The sequence below is a fragment of the Paroedura picta genome, chromosome 2, assembly GCF_049243985.1.
Source record: "Paroedura picta isolate Pp20150507F chromosome 2, Ppicta_v3.0, whole genome shotgun sequence".
Lineage (NCBI taxonomy): Eukaryota > Metazoa > Chordata > Lepidosauria > Squamata > Gekkonidae > Paroedura > Paroedura picta.
In genome coordinates, this window is record NC_135370.1 from 45,369,087 (window position 1) to 45,396,552 (window position 27,466).

Sequence of the window (27,466 nt, forward strand, 5' to 3'; positions counted from 1 at the left end):
AATTTCACATTTAGAAAAAGTGGAAACATTTTTAAAACAAGTTTTTTTCCCCACAGAAAAATGTATTGTAGGAATTATTAATGGAGTACAATTAGCAGACCACACCCAGCTCCAGTCCCCATTATGAGCTAAGTCAGGGGGGAATGTGGAAGTCTGGAATAGGTGCTTGGAGGAGGCAATGGGATAGATTAGGGACACTAAACTGAAACTCAATCCAGACAAAACTGACTTGCTCCAGATCAATGGAGAAGCTGCTTATGGATTGCAGTCAGCCTGTCCTGGAAGAAGCTGCACTCCTCCTGAGGGAACGCATTTGGAGCCTGGAGTGCTACTGGATCCTGACCTACAGTCAGAGGCTCAAGTCTCCCCTGAGGCATGTAGTTTATTTGCACCAACTGATTCGCCAGCTATGGCCACTCTTCAAAAAGCTATGCTATGACAGGCATGCAGGGGAAATGGAGTTGCGCCCAAAACAAAATCCGTGAAATATTCCACTGATCCTGCTGACAATAAACAATGCTATCTTGAAAAATTCACAACAATAAATAATTCGCAATAAATAAATAAATAAATAAACAAACAAACATGATGTAGTGATCATGTGGTCTATGCAATAGCAGGTGGATGCAGAAAATTCATATTGGCAAGACTACTAGGCCTCTGGAATTAAGACTCTCTGAACATATACTTCACAAAAGAATTGATGGTCCCCTGGCGGAACATTTCTTAGAGCATATCACAAACTCACATATTTCTTATCCTGGGCCATCTGATACATCTGGGCATCAAATCTGATAAGACAGGATGACTGTAAGCCGCTTTGAGACTCCTTTGGGTAGAGAAAAGCGGCATAAGAACCAACTCTTCTTCTTCTTACTTGGTTCAAATTACAAACCACCTTGAGCAGAAGTCTCAAGGAAGTACAGAATTCTCCTACATACATAAATATACTTCATATTTTCAAGAATATGTTTGTTAGCATATGAAGACGAACAGGTAGGAGAACAATTAGCAAGCTATGACATGTTTAGTAAAGCATTATTTCAAAATGTGATGCTCTCAATGGTATGAAGTTTAACTTGTTTCCAAAATATACCGGTAGTCCTAGTGTGACTATGAGACTGTTTCTGCCAAATACTATACCATTTAAATTACAAAATGCATTTTTCAAATTTCAACATTTTGCCCACAGCTTCAAAACGTCTGGAAATTTTATACTTCTGCGATCACCCTTCCCACTCTTGTCTTGATGCATGCATTTCTGCTGCGTGGGAACAGCACAAATGAAGGAAAGCTTACAAAGACAAAGATCAGGAAGCAAAAAGGAACGGAGTAAGAAGTTCAATCTGCCTTGCGTAGTGATACAGTTTTCAGGCATTTTTTAAAGTGTTCTCAGCTTATTTTTAGTGTAGTGTGTTTCTTCGATTTACAATTAGTATAAGCAAAACTAACAAAGGGCAGCATTCATTTTTTGTAATATAAAATGCCTCAATGTTTTTCTATAGTTGAACTGCAATATTTAATTTCTGAAGAATATTTCATAGAGAGTATGTAATATTATTGTATCAATTATTGTTGCTTTTTTTTTATTTCCACCCCACCTTTCCCTCTACCAGAACACCACAAGGAGGCTTACATCATTCACTTATCCTCCACTTTATCCTCACAACAACTCTGAGATAGGTTAGGACAGGCTTCTCAAACAGGGTTTCATGAAACCCTGGGGTTTCTTGACAGCCCTGGGGTTTCTTGACAGCCCTGGAAGTGTTTCCTCAATGATTAGTTAGTTAAGAGCCAGTTTGGTGTAGTGGTTAGGAGTGCGGACTTCTAATCTGGCATGCCGGGTTCGATTCTGCGCTCCCCCACATGCATCCAGCTGGGTGACCTTGGGCTCGCCACAGCACTGATAAAATTGTTCTGACCAAGCAGTGATATCAGGGCTCTCTCAGCCTCACCCACCCCACAGGGTGTCTGTTGTGGGGAGAGGAATGTGAAGGCGACTGTAAGCCGCTTTGAGCCTCCTTCGGGTAGGGAAAAGCGGCATATAAGAACCAACTCTTCTTCTTCTTCTTCTTCTTAATGTTTTATATATTTTTTAATTTGTTAAAACATTTACTGGGTGATATGATCATGTATAGTCATGTCTACCCACAAACCCCTCCCTGAAATGGCCAAGGATCGGACTGGAGGGGGTGGGAAGGCTAGGGCATGTACAAAGCTATGCTTCCCAGCTATATACTGCCTGATAATTGCACCATTTCTGGGGTTTCTCAAAGCCTGAAGAATGTTTCAGGGGTTTCAAAATGGTAAAAAAAAGTTGAGGAAGGCTATGTTAGGACATCACTATGTAAGTAGCCCAAAGCCACTCAACTACCTTCCATGGCAGAGTTGGGGATTCAAACCTAGATCTCTCAGATCCTAGTCCAGCATTCTATCCTCTATACCACACTGGCTTTCAAATGATGTGACTCTGCCATGTAATAACTATGGTTACTAGGGACAGTCACATGAGGGGAAAGCTAATTACAACTTTGAAAGTACCTGGTTTGACCAGTACTGTATTTATTCATTTATTCATTAGGACACAATTTTAGGACACAATGCATTTTTAATGGAATTTTTTCCACAGGAATATACAGCAGTGGAAAAAGTTGTAGAACAAACCACTGTCCTGGAGCCATGTGAAATGTGCAACTTGGTGAGGAACAACCCGGCATAGTTCAGGACAAGGCACAGTCCGCAGGAAATAAAACACACATGAGTGCCAAGAGGGATCAGCTGGTGAATGTGTTGAATTGTCAGGAATAGAAAGAAGGCTCCATAATATACAACCATATCGCAAGAGAGCCAAGTCAAGGAGCAACCAAGCTGAGAAACTACAGGGTGCATGCCAGGAGCATAGAAGCAGTACGTAAAAATTCAAAATGCCTGCTAATTGGCTGGGATACCTTCCTTTCAGAAAGAGAATCTAAAGCATGCTGGAATTCAGACAGGTGGCAGCCAATTCAGCAGAGGGTGCTGGCAGGCAAATCACCATCCTGCACTTATGGCTTATCAGCAAATACAAGTGCTTGGGCAGCCGTTGAGCTACTGAGCAGCAACTATCCCAGAAAATGAAAGCAAATGAAGTAGTAGGATGAAGCCAGAGTTTGAAAGAAAAGCACAAGGACAAAGGTTTCATGCTCTCACTACCAAAACCTAAGTCTAGACAAAAGCCACAGTCTACATCTAGGTAGGCAAAATTTAAGTGTTTTTCCCCAAAAAACGCCTGTAATTTTAAGGCTTTTAAAATGCTAAGCAGAGCCAGTATTAACCTGCCACAAATTTACCGCAGTGTGGAGAACTGCGAAGGGGGTCCATCGTCACAGTCTTCTCCCCCTTGGATAGCAGGCGTTTTGTTGCGTCACCCTTTACATTTTGGAAATTCAGCCATGAAGGCCAACAAGACTGTGAACCAGCCTTTGCCGGCTTTAAGCCATCCACTTCTTTGAAGGCAGATGTTGCTGGGAGAGTCTTAAAACATCCTAATTATAAATATCTACCAGAATTTCAGAAGAAGGATGTACGGTGCTGTGAAATCTCCAGACTTGCAGGACTCACCTCTCGTAACAGCATCCAAGGCACAGCCACATCCCGTGGCGCCTCCACCTATTATAAGAATGTCAAATTCACTAGTGTTCTGCAGAGCCTGGAGCTGACTGTCTCTGGTAGGAAGATGGCTTTGCATTTGCAGGACCTTACATCCTGAAGCTTCAACAGATGCAAGATGGCCCTGCAAAGATAAAAAGGCAACATGTTAAGATCCATACATAACAGTGAAACCAGGAAAAAAGCAATCAGGCACAATCTGAAAAGTCCGATTCAGCTTTCATAGGTACAGATGGGCATGAAGCAGAAAATTCCTGCTTGGTCTGAGGTGTCCGTGAACTAAACCCCCAAACCCAGACAACCCACCCACCCACCCCCCTATTACGCAACAGTGAAACCAGGAAAGAAGCATTGCGATCAGGCAAAAGCTGAAAAATCTGATTCAGCTTTCATATGTACAGATGGGCATGAAGCAGAAAATTCTTGTTTGGTCTGGGGTGTCCGTGAAACAAACCCCCAAACCCAAACAACCCAACACTCCCCCCCCCAAATGAATCAGTCTGGTTTGGGCTGGGCCATTTCCCTTCTGGCTGCTTAGAAGTGGGGGACACAGAAATGGGGGTGACAACTGAAGGGCGGTATATAAATATAATAAATAAAATAAATAACCATTTTGGTCTGACAACACAGCGTGAACATCTCTCAGCTGTCAAGTCAAAAGGGTAGCAAGACTTTTCAGTGGGCCAGATTGGACCCCCCCTCCCCAAAGTGAGGGAAGCAATCTATTATTTTGAAATAGTTTGCAGCCCTTTCAGCCTGACAGCAGGGCCTGTGCACCTCTCAGCTGTCAGGCCAAAAGAGCTTCAAAGCCTTTTCAGCACACCGGGGTGTTTCCCTGCCTTTGGAAGGGAGGGGAACAATCCAGCACATTGAAAAGGCTTACAGCCCTCTGACCCAAAAGTGGGACATGCACACCTCTCAGCTGTCACTGAGGCTTCGAAGTCATAAGAGTAACAGTGTCTTCAAAACAACATCTGAAAACCACACCAGTTGAATTGTTTTTTCAAAGGACTTTCCCAGCAGCCAATATCTGTATTCAATTTATAACATACAGGATATATCAGTTACAAAAGAATGAAAAAAACATACATTTCATTGTGGTATTACACTTGAAGACAGCATGAATAACCGTCAATTAAAAACTGCAAAAACATTTTAGCAGCCAGTTTTGCCCTCCACCATTTCCAAAAGATCGAAACCATTTAATATGTCACTTCCACACTAGACTTCTGTAACTCACTCTACGCAGGCCTTCCCTTGTCCTTGACCCGGAAATTACAATTGGTACAAAATGCAGCTGCTAGGGTCCTCTCCAGGTCATCTTGGAAGGCCCATATCCAGCCAGTACTGAGGCAGCTGCATAAGTTGCCAACTACATTCCAGATCAAGGTCATCCAAGGTCTGGGCCGTGCATATCTGAGGGACCGCCTCCCTTAAGGCTCTTTGGTCTGCAGGTTTGAATCTGTTAGTAACCGGCCCAGGGCCTTCTTGGTCCTGGCCCCAACCTGATGGAATGAGCTCCCAGAAGAGCTGAGGGCCCTGACAGAGCCATCAGAGTTCCTCAGGACCTGCAAGACAGAGCTCTTCCACCAGGCATTTTGTTGAGGCTAGGCTGTGGAAGATCTGGGGTCCCCCCTCAGGATGCCTACTGAACACCCTGGGCAGAAGCCCCTCCCCCCACGAGATCAGCAGGCCATGCTTGCTGGGGTAGGGTGATTTGGCCCATGCTGGACTATTGAGTTGGTAGGGAGTTGAATGGGATTGTGCTGCCAAGGGATTTTATTAACTGCATTTTTATTGTAAACTGCCACAAAGCCAGCTTGGACCAGGAGTAGGACTCAATAAATTAAATAATAAATGACAGCTTTTTTCAGCCCCAACCTCTTACAAGGACTGCCAAAATCATAATAGTGTTTTATGCACTTGAAAAGAACTACAGAAGTGATTAATAAACAACTGAAATAAACCAGACTCCTGAATTTTATATTACAAATGAATCGTGTAACAGACAGTGAGCCAATATGTGCTTTACCTTTTAGACATGGTATATTTTTAAAAGGCCTTAGTTTAAATGGTAGAATGCACTCATTACGTATTTCCCCACGTCCATGTGTACAAAATCTGGAATCAGCTGCAAGATGCACAAAACCCCATTTGGATCAGGACCATGCAAGGAAAGAGACCACAGCTGTCCATCCTGCACTGTTTTCCTGAAGCAAAATGGCATGATGTCCCAGTTGGAAACTTTCCATTTAGAATTTGCATACAGGTTCTTGGGATAGACATTTCCTTGCCCAAGTTCTTAGAGAGCTGATGACAGTAAGTTTAGACAACAAAAAGTTGGAAGGTCTGACTCTGCATAAAGCAGCTTCATATGGTTGGATTATTTTCCCATTTAAAATTTGTGCTCTTGGAGCCTGGGTTTTTGAAATATAGCATAAATCTGCTCTCAGATATACACATTTTAAAAGTTCACCAACTGTGCACAAATTTAAAATAAATGAAATTACACATTTTGTAGCATACTGAGCCTGCACCCAAAACTGCTTTCCCCTCCCCCACAACATGATTAGATGTGCATCCATTTTATTAACATTTAGTGCCCAGGAAGGAAACTGACAGTAAAATAACACTTATCACTGTTTTTAAGCCCATGTAAAACAACAATTGAAGCAACCTTTGATTTTGGGACTGAAAATGAGTTTGATGTACTTTAAGACTAATATAAACAACATTTCTTAAATTGACCAATACACTGATGTAAGGTCACTACTCCAGAAATTTGGCTATGCACATGTGGGGACTTTGTATAAAAGCTACTGGAGTTATTTGTTTGTTTGTTTATATACCCTACCTTCCACCCAAAGCAATTTACATCATTATCTCTCTTCAAATAAGTAAACCTAAGTAGACAGCCATTGTTGCATGAGAAAACTGGGGAAACAGTACAGACTAGGACAGATTAGGTTAGAGCCTTGACAGCTTTCCCCCCCCCCCCCAATCTCACCCAATGATCCTCATTACAGCTCCTCTCCCATATACTCCATTCAGGTCCCATGATACCCAGCAAAACCTTTTTGCTGTGGAAAACATCTACTGCTGCACTCCATGTAACAGAAATGATAACGGATGTGACATCCGTTGTTCTGCCTCAGACTGGGGGATGCAGGCATGACAGTGGAATGAAAATCTTTACTGCTAGATTTTTTTTGGCAGCCTAAAAGGACTCCCTTCTTTTTCATATGCAGAAAAACGGGTGCATCCAAACCACTGCATCTATAACTATAGACATGCAACAACTGTACATCCCTATCAAATAAAGGCACTTCTATATGAGCAAAGGCCTTTTACACATGGGTATCATTGGTTCAATATGGCTTGAGCTTTTAAGGAAAAATAGTACACAAATTTTATCAATTTTAAAAATCTCAGTGTCATGAATGTGACTAAAAGATTTGCTTTTATACCCCACTTTTCACTGCCCAAAGAAGCTTCAAAGCAGCTTACAATTGCCTTCCCTTCCTCTCCTTACAACAGATAACTCCATAAGGTAGGTGAGGCTGAGAAAGCTCTAAGAGAACTGTGACTGTCCCAAGGTCACCCAGCTGGCTGCATGTGGAAGAGTGGGGAAACAAACCCAGCTCTCTAAATTAGAGGCCACAACTCTTAACCACTATACCACGCTGGCTCTCAGAAATTGTATTTCTAAACTCTCTGCACCAATTCACTGAATGGAACATTTGCCACTCAGTCCTGAACATAGCTGGATTTCAACAGAATTGACCAATAAGTATTCCGGAAAACTATAATGTAATTGTACTCTAGGAAAACTAGAACATACTGTTGAAAGAATGAACTGAGAACAAGTCTCAATTCAGGCAACAGTTCACAAACCAAGCAGTTTTAAGAAAGCCATTAGTGTTCAGTCCCTATCTGCAATATGCAGATAATATTGAACTACTGTACAGAGCGCTCACATAATGTCTATGAAGTGCTTTAGAGATCCTAATGAAAAATACTGAATACATGAAATTGCCTTAGACCAAGATCAGTAGGGTCTACTCTGTCTCAGATGGAATTTATTTACTTCATATATGCCCCCCATTTCTCCACAATAAGGAACTCAAGCAGCTTACATCATTCTCCTCTCAGCCATTTTACCCTGGGAGGTAAATTTGGCTGCAACTGTGCAACAGGCTCAAGAGCACCCAGCAAGCTTCCATGGCAGAATGGATATTCAACCTGGGGTTTCTCAAACCCTACTTTGAGTATCAAACACAGTCTGTTTAACCTTTTGCCCATGGAAGAACCCTTGAAATATTTTCAAGCAATCCCAGAAGTAGTGATATGCCCCTTCGGATAAGAGGCTATGGAAGTAAGGTGCAGTGTTAAGCAAAATGCTCTGTTATCCCAAAATGTTCTGATCAAAAATTGGGGGAATCATGTAGAGGGGACTAACTAGCAGGATCAGTTTACAAGGTGATTAAGCCCTTCAGGAATCCAAGGCAGACAACAAACACTGTTTAAAATAATATTGTCGCTTTATTTACGGAATAAGACTAAGCAATTACACTAACACCTACAGCAGAAAGAAACAAGATAGGAGATGTCTATGTTCAGAGAGGAGGGCAACAAGGTTCATATGATTAACTATCTTGCGCAGATGGAGAAGTGGGGTGCGCTGTGGGAGGGGGTCAGCAACACAAATGAAACCAGCATCTGAGTCGGGCATCGCCAGAGGGGAGCGAGCACTCTGGGGGCTCCATCGAAGGGTTTTTATATCCTTTCCTTAGCCAGGTATGTGGTAAAAGTCACTTAGGCAAAACGTGGGCTTTGGGCAAAGGGTACAGATGCCCCCTTTGATGTGGGCCCAAAAGGTTGATTTATTCAGGATGTCCAGGATCAAAGTGATCAAAGAGAATGATCTGGGAAACTTGGGACCTAGTTTTATCTGGGTGACTATATGGAGCAATAAGGCTCTTGGCAAGCTGGCGTTAGGTTGGGTGGATAGGAAGGGAATTTCAAAGGTAAGAAGTTTCTTCTGAGATCTGCCTATTTAGTGGGGGGGGGGGTTAGTATCAGGAAGGAAGATGCTCTTTGAGGTTGCCAGCCCTGTCTGTGTGTTTTCCACGGATGCAGGGATGCTGGGTCCATGAGGTCAGTCATTCACACCAAGTTTCACTGAGAAAGATTGGCCTGACTTGTGTCTTATGTCTAGGCCAGAGCAAATGTCCAGAGTCTTGATTGAAAAAGCACACAAGCGCTATTCTTGTCCCACAATGACCGTTTATGCACTGGGCACTTTACTGCCCCAGTTCTCGTGCAAGAGCACAAATAGGGGGCGGATGAGGTGCACTGGGCCAAATGCACCCCTGTGTGAGTGCAGGAAGAGGTGGGGCTACCTGCCACGACTAAAACTCCAGCCTGTAACCCAGCATGAAACCTCCAGTGCATAAACGGTCAATGAGGTCTGTTATTATAGGTGGTGATTCAGGGTTTCTAACACCATGGAATACAGTCCAGAGGGTCTGGTTGTCAACGGGTATAATCCAAGGTCTGGTAGCACTGTTACATTTCAGAGGTATGGTTGCACTGGTAACAGCAGGAGCAAATCAATCTATCGATCATTTACCATTTCCATTGTAGAAAAACAAATTAGTACAGCAACAGCAGAAGCAGCCTCCACTGATTCTAGCGATGCCAGAGGCCATCTGAACTTCTGGGAAAGGTCACAATTCCTGGGGAGCTCTCACATAACTCCAGGGTTCCCTAGATTCCTGGACAGAAATCCCTGGTCTAACCACTATACTGGCTCGACTATATGGTTCTTTTAGCTGGAGGTACTGGGGATAAAATCTGATACTTTCTGCATGCAAAGTAGTTGTTCTACTTCTAAACCACAGGACTGCTCTTATTCAGAAATGGCATGAACCAATGGGATCGCATGGTGAGCACCAAGGTCTTTCAGAGTGCTTTAAAATAGGCTTGATCAAGAATGTAGGGTGCTTTTTTTCAATTCACATTAAATAGAGATCTTAATAATATTGGTTATGTACTGCATGATCTACATTAAGACTGCTATAATTCCAGGTTGTAATCTGCCTCCGATACTTATTAAAATGATTAGCTCATATACAATGGTTTGCTGCCAGGTAATTAAATGATCCAGAGAGTTACTTAAAATGCAAAGGCCACAAAATAAAACCTGTAGATTTTTCCAGCACCTTAAGTGCTTTAGTCCTATTTGGGCATCCCACTCATATAAACATGAACCTGTAGCCTAAAGGTGACTCACAAGCGAGGCATACATCAAGCTTTCCAAGCCAAAGTCTGAAGGGGACCAATAACCTTTTTCTACCTGAATAATTCACATACATTATAGTTTTAAGGAGCACGAAAATGTTCTGACAGAGTTTGTGCAAGGAATATGCAAAGGTAGGGCTTTTTAAGTACACACACACACACAATTGCTGATTCTGACTCCAACATACAAATGTATGTATGTATGTAGTTGTATATTTGGCAGGGAAGGCCACATGGTATAGCCCAATCTTGCCATATTTCAGAAGTTAAGCAGAGTCAGTACTTGGATGAGAGATCACCAAGGAAGACTCTGCAGCGGAAGGCAATCAAAACCCACCTCTGCTTCTCACTTGCTTTGAAAGTCTCCTCCTGGGGTTGCCACAAGTCAGCTACAACTCGATGGCACTTTATACATACAATTGTAGATGTACTATATTTATGAGCTGCCTTTCTACTAAAGGGTGCCCAGGACGATGAACAATATTTTTATAAAAAGCATTAAAAATCTACAATTATTTCCATTCCAAAGTAATTCCAAATTATGTTCAGACATCTAACTGAACTTGGTGTATACGCTACATTTGCTCCACTACATTCTTGTTATGCAATAAGCCATATCAAGCCTTGAAAAATCAGTCTGAAACCCCACCCCCAGTTCTAAACCCATGACTAGCAGTGTCTATATCTGGATGCTTTAATAAATTGGATTCTACACACACATACAACTTGATTCCTGAACAAACAAATAAATTGCACCATCCAAAGAATACTTTTCACTAAAACCTGAGAAGGTACCTGCTTAAGGTAACTCTAACGCACTCAAATTTTAAGTGTCACAACAGCTAATTGTGGTTATATCAAAGAATTCCTTAACAAAGAAACCTTCTACCTTGGCTCCAGATGACAGGATAGTAGTGAAGAATAAGTAAAGCTCAAATTCATCAGGAACATACAGAAGTTGGCATGATGTTTGCACATAACGTGTGTACCTACAGGTTGAGTTATATATGAACTCTGTGGATCAATTGGAATTCATTTCTTCCATAGAGGAAGGGCAGCCGGGTCATGTGTGTAGGTGTTGGTAAGAGAATATTTAATGTTGTCATGATTTTGGAGTTAAGTTACATGAGTAATGATGTATTTGAAGCAGCAGTGGCTAGAAATACTATTTCTTGGTGTACACAGTGAAGCTGTAGGGCAAGGGTGCCCAAACTGTGGTTCTCCAGATGTCTATGGATTACAGTTGCCATAAACCCCTGCCAGCTGGGTTCATGGGCATCTGGAAAGCCATGGTTTGGCCACCCCTGCTGTAGGGTTTATGTCACTGCCATTGATTGTTCCATAAGTTGGGTACTTTTATAATTTTGTCCTCCTCCCCTGCTCTGAATTAGGATAATTCATCCTGCCAGCGACGTACCCCCACCCTCTTTTGTGTCCCACCTTGATAGTGAGTGGGACTTCAGTGGTATCTTCCGCCACAGCATTTTAGATATGGTATTAGATATTTAGGGGCTAATTTTATTGGGGGTTTTATGTATATCTTATTTACTGTAACCCGCCACGAGTCTTCGTGGGAGTGGCAGGATAGAAATTCAATTAATAACAATAACAATACTAATAATAACAATAATACTAACAACAACAATAATAATAATAAACTAGAGGACATTATTAAGAAATACCACTAGAAAATGTTATTAAGAATTACCACTATTAAGAAAGACCACATGTGTCTTACCACAAACTCCATTTCATGTTAGAAAGCTTCAGCTTTGCTAATTCTATACCAAGGCAATAGCTGATAAGTGACATTTGCAGTTTGGACTATGCACAATGAATATGATACCTTACTAATTTCTACTGCACGAAAGAAGATATTGAAGACTGGTATGGAGGACAGGTGCTAAGACATATGAACATTGTAGCAGCCTTAAACAGATCCAGTCAATCTTTGCCAGCAATATTAACTTTCTTCCATGTTCTAAGCTAAAACAGAGAACAAGTCATAGAAATATAGCTGAAGTTTATATTCATGATCGGAGCAGGGACCAGTCCATAAAATAAGAAAGATTCTATTCTATATTCCTGCATATTGCTATAGGACTGAAGCAGCCAAGAAAAAGTCCTGGGAGACTCCTTTTCTAACAGGAATACCAAGATAACTGCATCACTGTTTTTCTTTATGTGTAACACAGTTGAACCCTAGGACTGGCAACTGGTTCGGGGACCGAGTGATGATTCAAACATTAAATCCTGCCCTCTAGTGGCCATCCCTCCATCCTCCATGGATGTGGTACTAGAGAGAAAATGATGATTGATCCAATTGTGTCTAAACTGGGTTTGAGATTTAGCTCTCCAGATTCTTTTTAGATTCTCATAATTGCTCCTAAAATTCAGGGCAGGAGAGGAGGACAAAATTATAAAAGTACCCAACTTACGGAACAATCAATGGCAGTGACAGGCACCCTACAGCAGTTATGGCCAAACCATGGCTTTCCAGATGCCCATGAACCCAGCTGGCGGGGGTTTATGGCAACTGTAATCCATAGACATCTGGAGAATCACAGTTTGGACACCCTTGCCCTACAGCTTCACTGTGTACACCAAGAAATAGTATTTCTAGCCACTGCGGCTTCAAATACATCATTACTCATGTAACTTAACTCCAAAATCACGACAACATTAAATATTCTCTTACCAACACCTACTCACACGACCCAGCTGCCCTTCTCCATTTACTAAGCTGCCGCAATATATCCCCCCTTGCTTCTCTCACTCTGTAAACTGGTCTATAAATACACAGGGACTACCAATAACAAGGCTATATTCCTAAGAAAGGCTATTCAGACAACTGAAATAAGGAGGTTACTTTCATGTATAGTACAGTATATCCAAATGCTCTCTGGTAAGTGCCTTCCACCATGTTTTCTTAGTGTCCCCTCTGCTGAGCCAAAAATCAAGTTCCAGGACCACCACACACTACTGCAAGCCATAATAATTCAAGCAAGATTTCCCATATGGTTCCTGTACTCTTTTAGGAGGAAGACATCTTTCAGAATTTATGCAAGAAGCAACACAATTGCAATATTTGTAAAAATACACGGAAGTGAGATGCAGGAAGATTTATGAGTAAATAGGGGGAAGAGGGGGAGAGGCAGCCAACTAGGGCAAGAGTCAGACGCCAAAGTGTGGATTACACTGTTGAGACTGGGTCTGCCACAATTAAGTACTGGCTGGATTCTGCCCAACCTCGAGGGAAGGCTCAAAGACAAGTCTTACACGAGCAAAGTACCATTGTTCGCAGAGTCAGATGGAACCTCTTTCCAAGCCACGTTGGAAGCCTGGTCAGAGCCTCTAGGCAGTACGTCTGGCAGGCAGTACGTCCCTGCGCTTGTCGTCATTCACGGCCCCAGTAGCAACAAGAGCCTGGAACGGACCGGCATGATGGGGCCGAAGGACCATCATCAGATGAAAATCCTTCTGAATGCTCCTCTCGGTTCACAATGGCAAGGGAGCGTTTGGAGCTGGCTTTTTCTTCCCGCACCTAAAATTATAGAAATCTGTACTAATATAGGGGTGAGGCCTTCCTGAGCTTCAAAAGGAAACCAAGAAGGTAACATGTAATCACTTAACATACACGCATGGATCCAATCTCTCACACACATTCCAGAAAAGAACAGAAAGAAGCAAAGACCTGCAGATATTTGAACATCGTTTGTTAAAAAACGTGCATAAAAACATTTATATGAACACGACACAAAAATGAGTAGCCCCACAGATTATAGTGAATATGGCTCTCCAGTGAGTTTATTTCTAAGTAAAGCTGTATAGATTGGGCTGCACATTTTTTAAAAACAGTAATAGAACTAACCAATGTTTTTGTAATATACACAACAATTAAACTATCATTCAGTATTTGTATTTAGCAAATCTGCACACCAGTCTGAAAACAAATCATCTGCTTTTTTAATACTAGTATTACACATTCAAAATGTGTTGATACAGTGCTTTGTTTTCAAGTTAACATAGCTACAGCAGGAACCAATCCAGTCTATGATTTCTCAAAATAGAGGGGTGAATGGCATCAGGTTGAAAGCTAGCTTATTACAGAGTAAATTAGATGTTTCTAAGGGATATAGGGTACAATCTGTGTGCATGCTAATTGAATTATGTCTTCTCTCAGTGCCGGTGAGTGTTGAAAAGACTCATTTAGAAAAGCCACAGACCTCCTGGAATGGGCAGCCAATTAGAGTACGTCTTGGGGCAACATCCCTTTGTGCATCTTTCAGACAAGGAAGGTCTTTTACCCTGTCATCTGTTTGATTGGCAAGCATTATTAAAAAGAGGACAGTTCAGCTGCTGGACAAGCCCACAGCTTAGATATGTCAACACTGTAAATGGGCTGTCCCCTCCTTATTGTCAATCCTGCCGGTTATATTCCACCTGCTGTCCTAGATTGCGTATGTATAGGCAGCGGACACAAGGGAACAAGGATGCACAATGGATATATGAGTTACAATCATGTGAAAGCATAAAAAAATCATATGCAATTCTCTTGTCAAGCCCCTTCATGTCACAAGCCTTCACAAAGGTTGCAGAAGATAGTTCTGTATATCTAGCCATTGTGGAGTAAGGCAAGTTTCAAGAGTAAGAGCTCCCAAAGAAGATTCACATGTGCAAACTCATTCTTTTAAACAGGTTTGCAGGCTGTGGTGAAATTAGCAAGAAAAGTGAAGGAAAATGTTCCTCCTTTTCATCTCCTTTTCAGCATGCAGCCTGGCTCCCTGCAGCCAGTGTCAGTTCAAACCCAGAAGCAACCGCCTGGAGCACAGGAATTGTAGCAGCTCTCCCTGAGCAAGGCTAGAGTGCGTGCATACTGCATATTACAGTAAGGAACATGGCTTCCCCTGGAAGATGCAGGACACTCGCTCAAATAATACAACCTCTCACATTGTTAGCAGTCGGACTCCATCTTCTACCACTTAAGGCCAAAGCATCCCTCTGAACATTGCCCTAAAACCAAAAGAGCAGGGCACTGCTTGGGCTAAAATGGATGCCAGTCAGGCAGCAGCCTGGGAAATCAGTTTCAAGTAAAGAGGCAACCCATGTCCCCCTCTTCACCCTGGAGATAAGTACGGCTCAAAACAATAGGTCACCTAGGACAGTAGTCCCCAACCTTTTTCAGGCCGGGGACCGGGGTAGGGGAGGCCCAGGGACCGGGGGGGGGAGGGAAGAGGGAGAGAGGTGCTCTACGTGTGGCACTCGAAGCTACCATGCCTGCACATTTGCATCTGCTAGCAAGTACTTCGCTATGAGGGGAGGCGCGGGCACAAACACGCAGGTGCGGCAACTCCATTTGCAATTGATTCTGTTGAGCCTTTCCACCACAGAACACTAAAGGCCCATTTTGGCTGAGGCAAAGCAAGCTGTCCTCACAACTTCTTTCCATTCTCTAAACTTCGGAGTGAAACTAATACCCTAGCAGCTTAAAGGGTCCAGGCGACTTTCATCTCTTCAGCTTAACTGCCAGCTACATTCTACTTGCTATTACCCATCCTCACAGACAACGCAAGGACAATCCATTGCCCACAGGTTCTAGATGGTGGCATGGTTGATTTTAAAAACAACACAATTTTCCTATGAACCATAGGTGTTCTCCCCACAATATACGGAAGCCTTCCTTCCTGATCTCTCCCCGAACCTGTATTTGTGCATATGTCTACACATTCAACCTCCACTTTACTGCTAAAGTGATTGTTTACTTAAGACTAAGCACTGTCAGGAAATATGTATGTTTACAGAGCAAATTTATTAATAAAAGTGAGATCTTCCCCATTCATTTGCTACCCTATTGATTGGTGGGTGGGGAGGAGAGACAGAGAGAGAGAGAGAAAGAGAGACAGGGAATGTGTAGTCAAGGAACCTGATTCTCCTCCCCCATCTACCTCTTTAGCTAGAACCTGAGAAAGAAAACAGCAACAGAAGAGGCCCAAAGAATGCTGTGTTACCTTCCACAGTTTATAACAGGGCTTCCCAACCACAGTACTGAGGCATGAGGATTTTTAAAATGGTGGCTGGGGAGAGCCCTCCCACCCTGTACTTGCTGTTTTCGGCTCTGAGCAAAGAGGAAAGGAAAAGCTCATTATTATTATTGACTAGATTAAAAGCCCATTTTATTTTTGAATAAAATGGGCGCTAGATGCCTTCTCCCCCCCCCGACTGCAGGAGTCTTCTGTGGGCCCGGGGACGGCGCGGCCGGGCTCTGCGAGCCGCCCAGCAGTGTCCCCGGGGACGCAGAAGCCTTTGCCTTCCTGCTCCTTTTCCCACGGGGAGGAGAGGTGGCCAGGAGGGCTCACCACCTCGGAGGTCTACTCCGCCTGTGCGGCGAGTCCCCTGGTGGCTGAGGCGAGGCCGGGCCAAGCAGCCAATGGGGAGCCGCGCTTTGCGTGGCTCCCCATTGGCCACTTAGCCCCTGAGAGCCACTCAGAGGGGCGAATCAGGAGCCATTTCATGGCTCCTGATTCACTCCTCCGAGTTTTTATCCTGGACAGGGCCCGCCCTAACTCCTCCCCAGGAGCTCTTACCCTTTTATTTAATCCGCTCCGCAGAAGCGGTTAAAAATTGATCAGCCCCTTCACAAAATGACCAATGATGGGCCTGGAGAGGGTGGGAAGGGGTGGGTCCTAAACCTTTGTCAGACTTTTAAACCTTTGGAAGGGAGGCATGGTCAGCTGACATACCTTCCTGGTAACTCGAAGCATGAAAAATATTTCAGCGGTACTACCACAGTCAAAAAGTTGAAAAATGCTGGTTTATAATGACACAAACATTAATACAAGTCCCCTTCCACTGGACCATTCAACAAAGGAAAACTGCTCAGATACCTGGCTGGTTAATCAAAACCAGCTTTGAAGTATGAAAGAAAAGTAGGTTACATATACAATTATCTGCAAGTTATACCAGTTCAAGTACCAAATGCCTTTATAGCTTAGTCACCTTGCCTCTGAACAAGGTAAACATGTACACAGCTGAAGACTTTCTCTTTAGGAGCACACAAATTTCTTTACACAAGTGTATTGTGTACATACAAGTTTTCCTGAGGCATTCATCCACCATTCTCAAACATCTAATAAATCACTTCTAAATGCTTCTTGTAAGTATCTCTAGGGTTGTCTTTTTAACAGACACTGATGAGAACGCCTGTATTTTATGTCTTCCTCCAGTTTGCTTACAGATCCCAGAACTGCACTGGAAGCTCAAGAGAGCTGAAACAGAACCAAAGGTCTTTCTTTCATGCCACAGCAAGTGGTCATATGAACAATAATGCAATTAATAGCTACAATATACAAAAGCTGGTTGAATGCAGAGTAGCCCTGAAGAAACAGAGGAGGTTAAGGGTCACATTATCCATCACAGGGCCCACACAGAGGAGACTGTGAAACGTTTAAGTGTAGTCCGTGGTAGTAATCTCGCCCTCTACAAGAAATGTAGCGACCCTTACACCACCAACTGTAAGTTGCATCAAGCAGTAGATTTCCACTCATAGAAGCTGAAACTTCCCCTTCCACTTCAGATATACCCCAATGCTGTTCACGGGGATCCCATATCCCATAGGAACAGTATTTTGGATCACCTTTAAGCTACAGCAACATGGGGAACAATGGAATCCTGTGCTACTGATGTAAATGGTGAATGGTAACTTGAAAAACCATGCACTTCCCCTAGAGCCAGTTTGGTGTAGTGGTTAGGAGTGCGGACTTCTAATCTGGCATGCAGGGTTCAATTCTGCACTCCCCCACATGCAACCAGCTGAGTGACCTCGGGCTCACCACATCACTGATAAAGCTGTTCTGACCGAGCAGTGATATCAGGGCTCTCTCAGCCTCACCCATCTCACAGGGTGTCTGTTGTGGGGAGAGGAAAGGGAAGGCGACTGTAAGCCACTTTGAGCCTCCTTCAGGTAGAGAAATGTGGCATATAAGAACCAACTTTTCTTCTTCTTCTATTTGCATAGACTTGGTTTGTGGACATGATAACAACAGTGAATAGCCCCCTGAAACAACCTTGTAACCACCACATTTCCAAGAAATTCCAATTGCATAAATTAGCTCCAAGAGATAGAAACAGCAGCTGCCTGTTCTTATGGTGAATAATAGACAAATATCCAGAGCACTGTGTGGTACCCCCTCTTCTGCCTGTGCAAAATGCTAGAAAACACAATTTGCTACAGAATAAATCCAATGCCAAGTAATAGCATTCACTCAGTGATTCTTATGAGACTTTCTATATTTACACCAAGATCAACACTCAAACTGTTTACAGTCATCACCTCTATGGTACTATTAATGCATGTATGAGACAAATGCACTACACACAAATTTCTCTGACATGAAATCTTAATTTCTTTTGAAAGGGGTGACACATGTATATTCCAGCTTTGGAACATGCATAACAGCCTTTCTGAAGAACAGACAACTGTTCATGTTCACAAACAACACAAAGATAATGTCTGAAGAGGGCCAGGCTGGCAGCGAAATCAGACCTCCACACAAAAATGTTTCATGGATGAATAGGGACAGTAATTCGGTCATCTGTGACTTACATTTGACAGGCCACCCATGAGACTGGCACATACAGCCTCATGGGAGTCTGCCTTAAAGCAGTGTGCACATTATGCAGAATATGCCCTCTTTTAAGTTCCTTAAAAATCTTACACAGCTCTCAAAATCAGCAGTTTCACAACTTGCAACGTTCAAAGACAGGGTAAGGGACTATGAGATCCAGAGAGAGACTTCAGCCACCTCATTTACACAGCAAATTCTAGTCTTGGTCAGAGCCCCTTACATCTTGAGTCACTTGGAACCATCACATCCCAGGATGGGTGGGAAGGACTGCATTACTCTTCAGTGTTTGGTGGTACCACTCACAACAAAGAAGCAAAAAGGCTCAAGCTTTGTGTTACATAAGTGTGTGCAATTTTTTTGAAGAAATACTTACATGTCTTTTTCTATACTCAGAAAGTTGTGAAAGCCCGAACACAGTTGCCACAGCACCTCCTCCAATAAGGAGAGATCCTTTCACTGCCTTTCGAAAAGCCATTTCTTAGTGCTATAAGAAAAAAAAAAACAAGAGAATGTACCATGTTACAAATCAATATGCAATACCTGTTTGGAACAGAAACAACAAATCAGAAAAAAAAACAATGACTGTATTAGGATAAAATACAAGGGGGTTGGGTTAGGATCTTTCCTTACAAATGTAAATGAAACAACATCTTTAAGATCTGTGAAGTTATGATAAATTAAGTTCATTTGTTAATAGGAGTTTTATGAAGATCACATTAGGGAACACTTACATTTGTTTAATCAGCAGCAAGATTTGGAGGTAGCTAAAACTGCAACACTCATGAGAATACAGGGGTGAAAAAATGTGATGGGGTTCAGACCCAGGTATTGTGAATTGTTCTCACATTGATTTACTCCATTTCCATAATCCTTCCATGTTTAAAACAGGCAAAAAGTAATACAATCCCATGAACATGCATACATTTATAGCCAGGATACATGCTTCTAAGTCAGTTGTTCTGGGTAGGATCACACTGACAGTAACTCAGTACGTGTTAGGAGGCAAAACAAGTGGAACTGAAGGTCCACTTATCACCATTGATAGTCATGATAACAGCCTACATGTGGTTAGCTGTGGCCTTCAGGATTGCATGCCACTGTTTATAGGAAACAATGTTTTTTCTAACATGGAACTACTATTTTATATAAAAACAATATGTAATACATTGCAAGCAGATATACAATGCAATTCTAAACAGACCGACTCCTTTCTAAGCCCACTGTCACTCCGGTTAGGACTGCACTGAAGTTAATGCTGGGAATACCTCTGAGGAGACTTACAGATGGCAGGGAGAGAGAAGGCTCATGCACCATCCAGTAGAAAAGGTAGCAAGACCAGTCAAACTGCTTACAAGAAGGAGGAAGTCTTGATAGATCACACTAGAGAGGATGCTGCTGAAGAAGCAGAGTTCCAAACGAAACTGTCACAAAGCAAAGCAACCAAGACTGTACTTCTGCAATGAGAATTTGTGCCTTATCTGCCAGTTACCAGGAAATGAACACTTTCCTCCTACTTCAGCACCTGTCCTTATCTAGCCTAACAAAAGAACCTGCTTGCACAATAATTAATTTTCCGGTCTTAATCGTTCACTATCAACAAATACTGAAGTGATTGTCATGGTTGCAAATTGGCTGGGGCTTGGGAAGAATATGACAGAACATAAAGTATCAGGAAAAAACAAAGATTTGTTTCCCTAAACACACTGAAAAACACAGTACATTTAATCATTCAACTCAGTGCTCTCCAACTTTCCCCAGACTCAAGACCCATCTTTGCCTACAATGGGGCAGCACAGGCCCCACCAAGCTATGAGTATGGGACAAGAAATTCTGTGACAAGAGTCCGCTGACAGAATGAGGAGGAGCTGTGGAGCCTCTGCTTCCCTAGTAGGGAAGGCATGCTTCAAGCATGGGTCAGGCAAGTAGACCAATCTGGGAGGAGAGAGAAAAGGCAAGGGAGAGCTTTTGTGTGGGGGGGGGGGGGGCTGAACCTGCCTCTGTTGAAAAGTAGCCCTTCCCACCACTAAATGACTTTACCTCACTGCCTGGACACACCTTTTAATAATAATAATATATTTAGGATAAGTGGGGTGCCTTTGCTCTCCTCACATATCCACTAGTCAGCACTCTTTCCAAAAGGACACCAAAATTTTCAGCAAATACGACCCAAACGATCACTGTCCTATCTAGTGCCTAGCATATTTGACATCATACAGATGTCTGACGACAAGCACCTGACTTAAGATTTAACCACATGCATCTGTTTAACCACATGCATCTGACATTCTATCCATTCTAAATATATTAGCATAGTTTCTCAAGAAAATTCCATTTTCAATACATGTCTCCAAAGGGCCTCCAGTTAAATATCAGTGCTTACCACTATCCATATAATATTTCAGACTTGCTGGATGGCACATATTCATCAAAATACCTTTAAAGCAGTACAACACCAGCGAAAACTGCTCATCCCTCCCTCCTGAACGACATCCCTAAATTCTCCAATAAAAAGCTTCAATTTACTGTCAGATGCACAAAACTAATGCATATGTATTAGCTTTAACTCATTTATTTCACCTGCATTAATGAGGTTTATCTAGGACTTTGTTACAACTGAAGGAGGAAGAAAAAACAAGGGAAAACGTTTATCTGCTGTGATGATGACTGATGCCTTAGAGAGAAATACAAACAATAGATAGGTTCCTTCTCCAAGAAGCACATTAACCAAGGTCTTAGTATGACCAAGTCTGTAACTAGTTAGCAGATTGTGGGATCTTCTGGTTTTGGGTAACACTAGTACCACCATAAGAGCCTCTTGTGGCGCGGAGTGGTAAGGCAGCAGACATGCAGTCTGAAAACTTTGACCATGAGGCTGGGAGTTCGATCCCAGCAGCCAGCTCAAGGTTGACTCAGCCTTCCATCCTTCCAAGGTCGGTAAAATGAGTACCCAGCTTGCTGGGGGGTAAGCAGTAATGACTGGGGAAGGCACTGGCAAACCACCCTGTACTGAGTCTGCCATGAAAACGCTAGAGGGCGTCACCCCAAGGGTCAGACATGACTCGGTGCTTGCACAGGGGATACCTTTACTTTTAGTACCACCATTCCCTCTAAGCTGTACACATGAGATGTCACAGTGAGGGGCGATATAGAAAAAAATTAATTAATGAGCAGCTGCTCATTAACACAGGAAGTTCCATGCAGCAGGATTCTGGAGCCACGCAAGATCTAGCACTGTCCACTGACCATTTTAAGATAATACAGCAGTTATAGTCTGCTCAGGATGTGAACTGTTCCACTCAGAAGGGAGAGAAATTAGAGGGAACATCAACTAGTACTTGTTCTCTTTCTGCTTCTACTGTATTAGTAATGTGTGAAATTGGATTTCTTCTATAGACCTAGATAACCTGTCAAGAGCTGCAAGTCTCACTACATTAGAGAAAAGAGACCCAACCACTTATGCATTTTCCCCTACAACTAAGTAATATATGAACTGTCTCCAAGAATCAGCAGCCAATTTGAAGAGAAAAAATCCTACTTGTGTGATTTGTGTGAACTTTATGTTATACGCAACATCACACAAAATTGCAATTCACCTGTGAAAACAGGACTATTGTTTGTGGGATCAGATTTTTTTAAGGGCAGGTCAATCCTGAAAATGAAGTTTCAATGACGTTTGGGGCTGGTCAGGTGCTAAGAAATTCAGATCTACTGTCACAAGTACAAAGAGTTTAAACACAACCCATACCAAGTGTATGTAACCTAACCCAGGGTGTCATTTGCAACCCCAGGCAGGGATGACTCTGAAATTACTACAGCAGCAGGGCACAAAAGCAAATTCAAGCCAGCTATTACAGATCTACATGTCTAGACAAACTGAAATCTGCCTTGGATTTTCTATTAATAACCCCACTAATGCTAAAAGACAGGATCTGAGTAACCAATCGGGGGCTATGTAGATAAGGGTTATTTTTTCTTCTCACAGTTTCCTCTGCATCTTTGGATCAGCAGAATAGGTAGAAAAACATAAATGAGACCCAGCTGTCAGGGGACATTAGAACATTTGTTTGCTCTGCTCCCACTGGTTGGAACCTTAAGAAGAATCTAGGCACACAGATTAAGGTCTGATTCAGTTGCAGAAGCATTTCACAATCTGTAGGAAGATCTCCATTTTAAGAACCATTTGGCATTGTTCACCTGTTGTCCACATGACCAGTCTAGTAGCACATTTTTCTAGCCCTTTATGTGCTCTGCTGATACAGACTCAAGGTTTCATTCTGGACACACATGATCCATGTTGTCTCTGCATGCATAGTCTGAGACCAAAGTTGTAGGCCGTTGAAGACCTCCTCTGCCTCGCTGAGCAGCTCCTACAGAAGCCAGCTGTCCATAATGAGGCAGGAGACAAACTAAAGAGAGTGGATGACTCTGTCCAGAAGACTGGAAGAATTTTAGTCCTGCTTTTTTGATGGCCAGATGGGAATAATCTGTATCAAGATGCCCTCCTTCTCAGAATGAGAACATCTGCTCGGTTACTATATGACCCTTAAAACACTGCTATCATAAACTAGTGGAGTCTGATGCATTCCAAATTCTTCCTTGCTAACAGGTATACATAATAATAATAAAATTAATCTTGCTATTAAAAACCTCTACCATTTGAAAGTTGTACTACATACAGACTCTAGTTACCAAGTTGCTAAAAATAATATTTCTTCTCAGTCCTTCACAAAGTAACTACTTGGTGTCGATATCTCATACCATAAAATATTGCTGCATACATGCACAACATATAACAAATATATTTAATATTTAAAAGTCAAATCTTTATTTGCTTGTGCTAAAAAAACAATTTTGAAAAAGTAATCCTCTGGCATACAAAATAATAATAACCAATAATATATAGTGGTTAGCATGTTGGTTTAGGATCTGATAGATAGACAAAGGTTGAAATTCCGACTCAGTCATGAAAGCTTGCTGGGTGACTTTCGGCCAATCACATACAAACAGCCAAACCAACCTCACAGGTTTGTTGTGATAAAAAAAGGAAAAGGGGAGAACGTTGTAAGCCACTTTGTATCTCACCTCTCTTTCTGGACCCAAACTGTGTAAAATAATCTATAAAAAGATTGCTGGGTTACAAGTCAAATTATTCATCTATTTTTATATCAGTTGTTCATTTGTTTCATGACACAACCTCCATTGAGTCATTGCTTATTGCAAGAATAGACAACTGGTAGGAGTTTCAGAGCCACGGTAAAACTCATGCTCTGATTCTATTAGCCAAGTTTTAAGTGAGAAGATCAATACTAGGTTTGACAGCAGGCCAAGTTACAATGATATTAGCACAGGGCACAATTTCGCTTTTTGAGATACCTATCTGTTCAAACCGAAGGAATTGCAGCATATGCAGAGTTTGGGAGAGAGCCTGAGATGCTTTTGCTAAAGCAATGCAAAAAAAATTAAGTTCAGTAATTTCAAGGACAACTCGTTAACACCAACAGAAATGTCTTTTCTAAAGGCAGTAGAGCTTGGTATTTTCTTGAAAATGAATTGTTTGCAGGGAGCCAAGTTGTATTCTTCATTGTTATCCACCAAGGGCACAAGCCAGGCAATTGGCTTTTCCCCCCTTTTAATTAAAAAGAGATTGCATTTGGACACCAGGGAGGGAAGCAGCTTGACATTTGACTCTAAAAGAAAAGGACCAAGCTGAGATTTTGAGATTTTGCTTCTTCTTTTTTTCTTCAAATGGCTATGCCAGATATAGCTGGGGATGTTTAACAAGTCATAATATGTAAAGTATTTAATCGAAAGACAGCTGTTCTGAAGTTACAAGCGATTGAGCAGTTGATTTTCTTTTTAATACCGATATGTCATTTCCCACTATAAACTGCTTGGCTGCAGTTCTCCAAAGTTGTCTCTTCATCCTCCTTTTCTAATTGTTTCTTCTTGTGCTCATTTCCCTTTTCTCCTCAGTCACTATGTTTACACTGCAGGCCTCACACCTTATCTAGTCCATTCTCCCTACAAGCAGCAGATTTCCTTCATTTTCAATGGTCTGTACATTTGTGCTCTTGTCCTGCATTCCCCAACACTGATACCCACTGATCCAATGGGGGGGGTGGCTCAGATTGCAAAGAAGTGTGCAGTTTCTCTCTCTAGTTCCCCAACCTTGGCCATTTTTCCCTATCTGGAAGCTGCAGCTGAGCACGGGCATGTTACTTGAGTGCTTTGAATAGAATTACAAATATTTTGTGCATTTTTGCAGTCCGCCTGGAACCTGTAGTTCAATCCAGAAAATCTTAGCATTTCACACAGTCAGTGACATCATCAGCACAGGTATAAAAGCAGCACATGCATCCAAAATGAAGGCCTTTAAAGGATAAATCACTCATGCTCACTTCAGCAGTATACACACAAAATGACTTCATAAGTAAGCTCAGCAAGCCATTAAAATGTGAGTGCGCACCAACATTATCTGCCCGGCCAGCCGCCACACTCAATGCCACCTTTGCACAGACACAAAACTCAACGTAGTGCTCATTTAAAACTGTGATCAAACCATCAATGCAATCAAAGGAAGTGCTCAGTTTAAGAGACAGGTATTAACAGATAAGCAAATTTGATTTCAAAACACGTTATTGCTAGGGGGTGGGGAATCCAATCATCCCTGCTTACAGCTTGGAATTGCCTATCTTTTGACAACTAAAGGAGAAAACCTTTTTGCATTTTAATTATTTGCAGTGCCACGATAGTTGGAACAACAGGGTTCCAGCATGTTAGGCTGTTAGAAGCCCTTATATGACTACAATTAACCTAAACAGCAGTGCAAAAGGGTGTGTACCATTGTTACAATTATAACAGAATTCCTCATCTCTGGAGGTAAGTTTAACTTGGGTGCTTTTAACCAACTTTCTTCTCTTCACTACAAACTCTGTAAGTATCCCACCTCCAGAGGAGAACCCCTGGGGAAGAAAATAAATCATCTTTACTTTGGACTTAATTGTTTTACTAGATACCTCCTTTTACAGCCTAAGTGCTAAGAGATCTTAAATTTGGGGAGTTATGGGTTCACCCATAACATTGAGAAATCCCATTAAATAAGAGGATGCTTCTGCTGCAACTTTTTAAAAACTGGCTGTGCAATTTCCACCCCACCCCCATTCCCAAGTTGTGTTGCAGATCTTGCTCAAGAACAAAAAAATCCTTTTAAGACTAAGAACACTACTCAGCATCCTGAACCACCTCAGAGGTGAGTATGCCTTGCTCAAAACGTGTTCCAACCACCTAAGTAACCCCGCTGTACTTTTTCCAATTCAGTAACATCTTTTTTGAGATACGGTGACCAGAACTGTACATAGTATTTCAAATGAGGCTGCCTCACTGGTATATATAGAGGCATTATAATATCAGCAGTTTTATTTTCAGTGTCTTTCCTTATCTTCAAACTGCAAAATCAAATTCAAGCTTGATATTTTGGACCAATCATGTTCCTGGGAATATTTGTTTATTTTTGTTTGTTTGTTTATTTGCATTTATATTCCACCCTCCCTTGCCACTCAGGGAGGCTTACAGTAAAACTTTAGATGAGTTACAGAGTACAAGACAGATTTGATAACTGTATTAACAATCATAACATAATCAATAATAACATAACATGTCCAGGTTATGACTGCAATCCCATAGAGCGAGCTTATCTGGATAGAAGGGGGTTCTGGGACCCAATAGATGTTGTCACTGTTCTCAACCAAATGCCTGGTGGAAGAGTACTATTTTGCAAGTCCTGCAGAACTGTGATAATTCGGGCAGGGCCCGGATCTCTTCTGGGAGCTCGTAACACGGGCCAGGACAGAGAACGACTTTCCCCTGGTCAAGGTCAATCATGCTTCCCTGGGGACGGGGATGACTAGCCAGTTGGCTAACTGGTTGGTCTCTCAGGTATAGTGGACCCAAATCACATTTGATCTTCAAGATAATTACCAGGACCTTCAGCTTGATCAGGGATTCAACTGGTAACCATTGCAGCTGTTGGGAGTATGGGCCTGATGTGGGCCCTCAAAGGTGTTCATATGAGAACCCTAGCTGCTGCATTCTAGACCAGTTGTAGTTTCTGGATAAGGTTAGGCCCGTGTAGAATGAGTTGCAGAAATCCTATCTCAAGGTGACTGCCCCTTTTAAGTCCCTCCAGGAATTATCCTATTGACAGTGAGAGGTTATTTCCCAGAGTCCTCATGTCTTTCCTTGGGACAATTCCCCACTAAAAGACCATCCCCAAGTCAGCAGAAAGTGTGCCAGGTTCTTCCACTACCTTAACAGCCCTACAACTCTTTTGCAGACTCCTTTCTGTTGTTATGTTCCTTGGACCTCAGATGCATTTGCCCCTGGACCTCTCCAGACCAGGATTTCTGCTCACACATCCTTTCCCAAAAATCCCCCTTTCTTCCTTTCTACCTTTTATAATTTCCTTTCTACCTTTTATAAGTGTGCCCTCTTGTTGGGTGCATGTGTAGTTACTTAGAGTAGTAGTTCTCAGGGGTCTGGTGTAGGTTCTTTATATTTTTATTTATTTAGTTAGTTTGTATATAATAATAATATTTACTTGTGTTTACAATTACTCTTTATGAACCCTCTTTCTTGTAATTTTATTTTTGAGTTATCCCTGCCAAGATCCACCCTTGATATAAACACCCTTACAAGGTTCTGAATTATTCCATTATGGAACTCCTTTAAAGCTAATTAACCCTTCTTCGGGTCCAGTTTGCATAACTACCCAAAAGAAGTTTACAGCATCAAAACCAGAAAAATCATACATTTCCATGTGGGAGATGGGAAGAGTACGAGACGACTTCCTTCTTGGCAGACTTCTGATGTCTCAGCTTTCTACATCATAAAAC

The 27,466-nt window shown here is 42.2% G+C and overlaps 1 protein-coding gene across 3 annotated transcripts in view; it reads right to left on the reverse strand.

Annotated features, from left to right (window-relative positions):
• GPD2 (glycerol-3-phosphate dehydrogenase 2) overlaps positions 1-27,466 on the reverse strand; it is a 112,565-nt gene that overhangs the window by 72,446 nt on the left and 12,653 nt on the right. For all 3 annotated transcript variants that reach the window (XM_077320005.1, XM_077320006.1, XM_077320007.1), the window contains exons 2-3: positions 18,949-19,059; positions 3,601-3,772 (exon numbers count right to left, since the gene is read on the reverse strand). In XM_077320005.1, coding sequence (XP_077176120.1) covers positions 3,601-3,772; positions 18,949-19,050 — 274 coding nt within the window. In that variant the 5' untranslated portion in view covers positions 19,051-19,059. The remainder of the gene's footprint in view (positions 1-3,600; positions 3,773-18,948; positions 19,060-27,466) is intronic.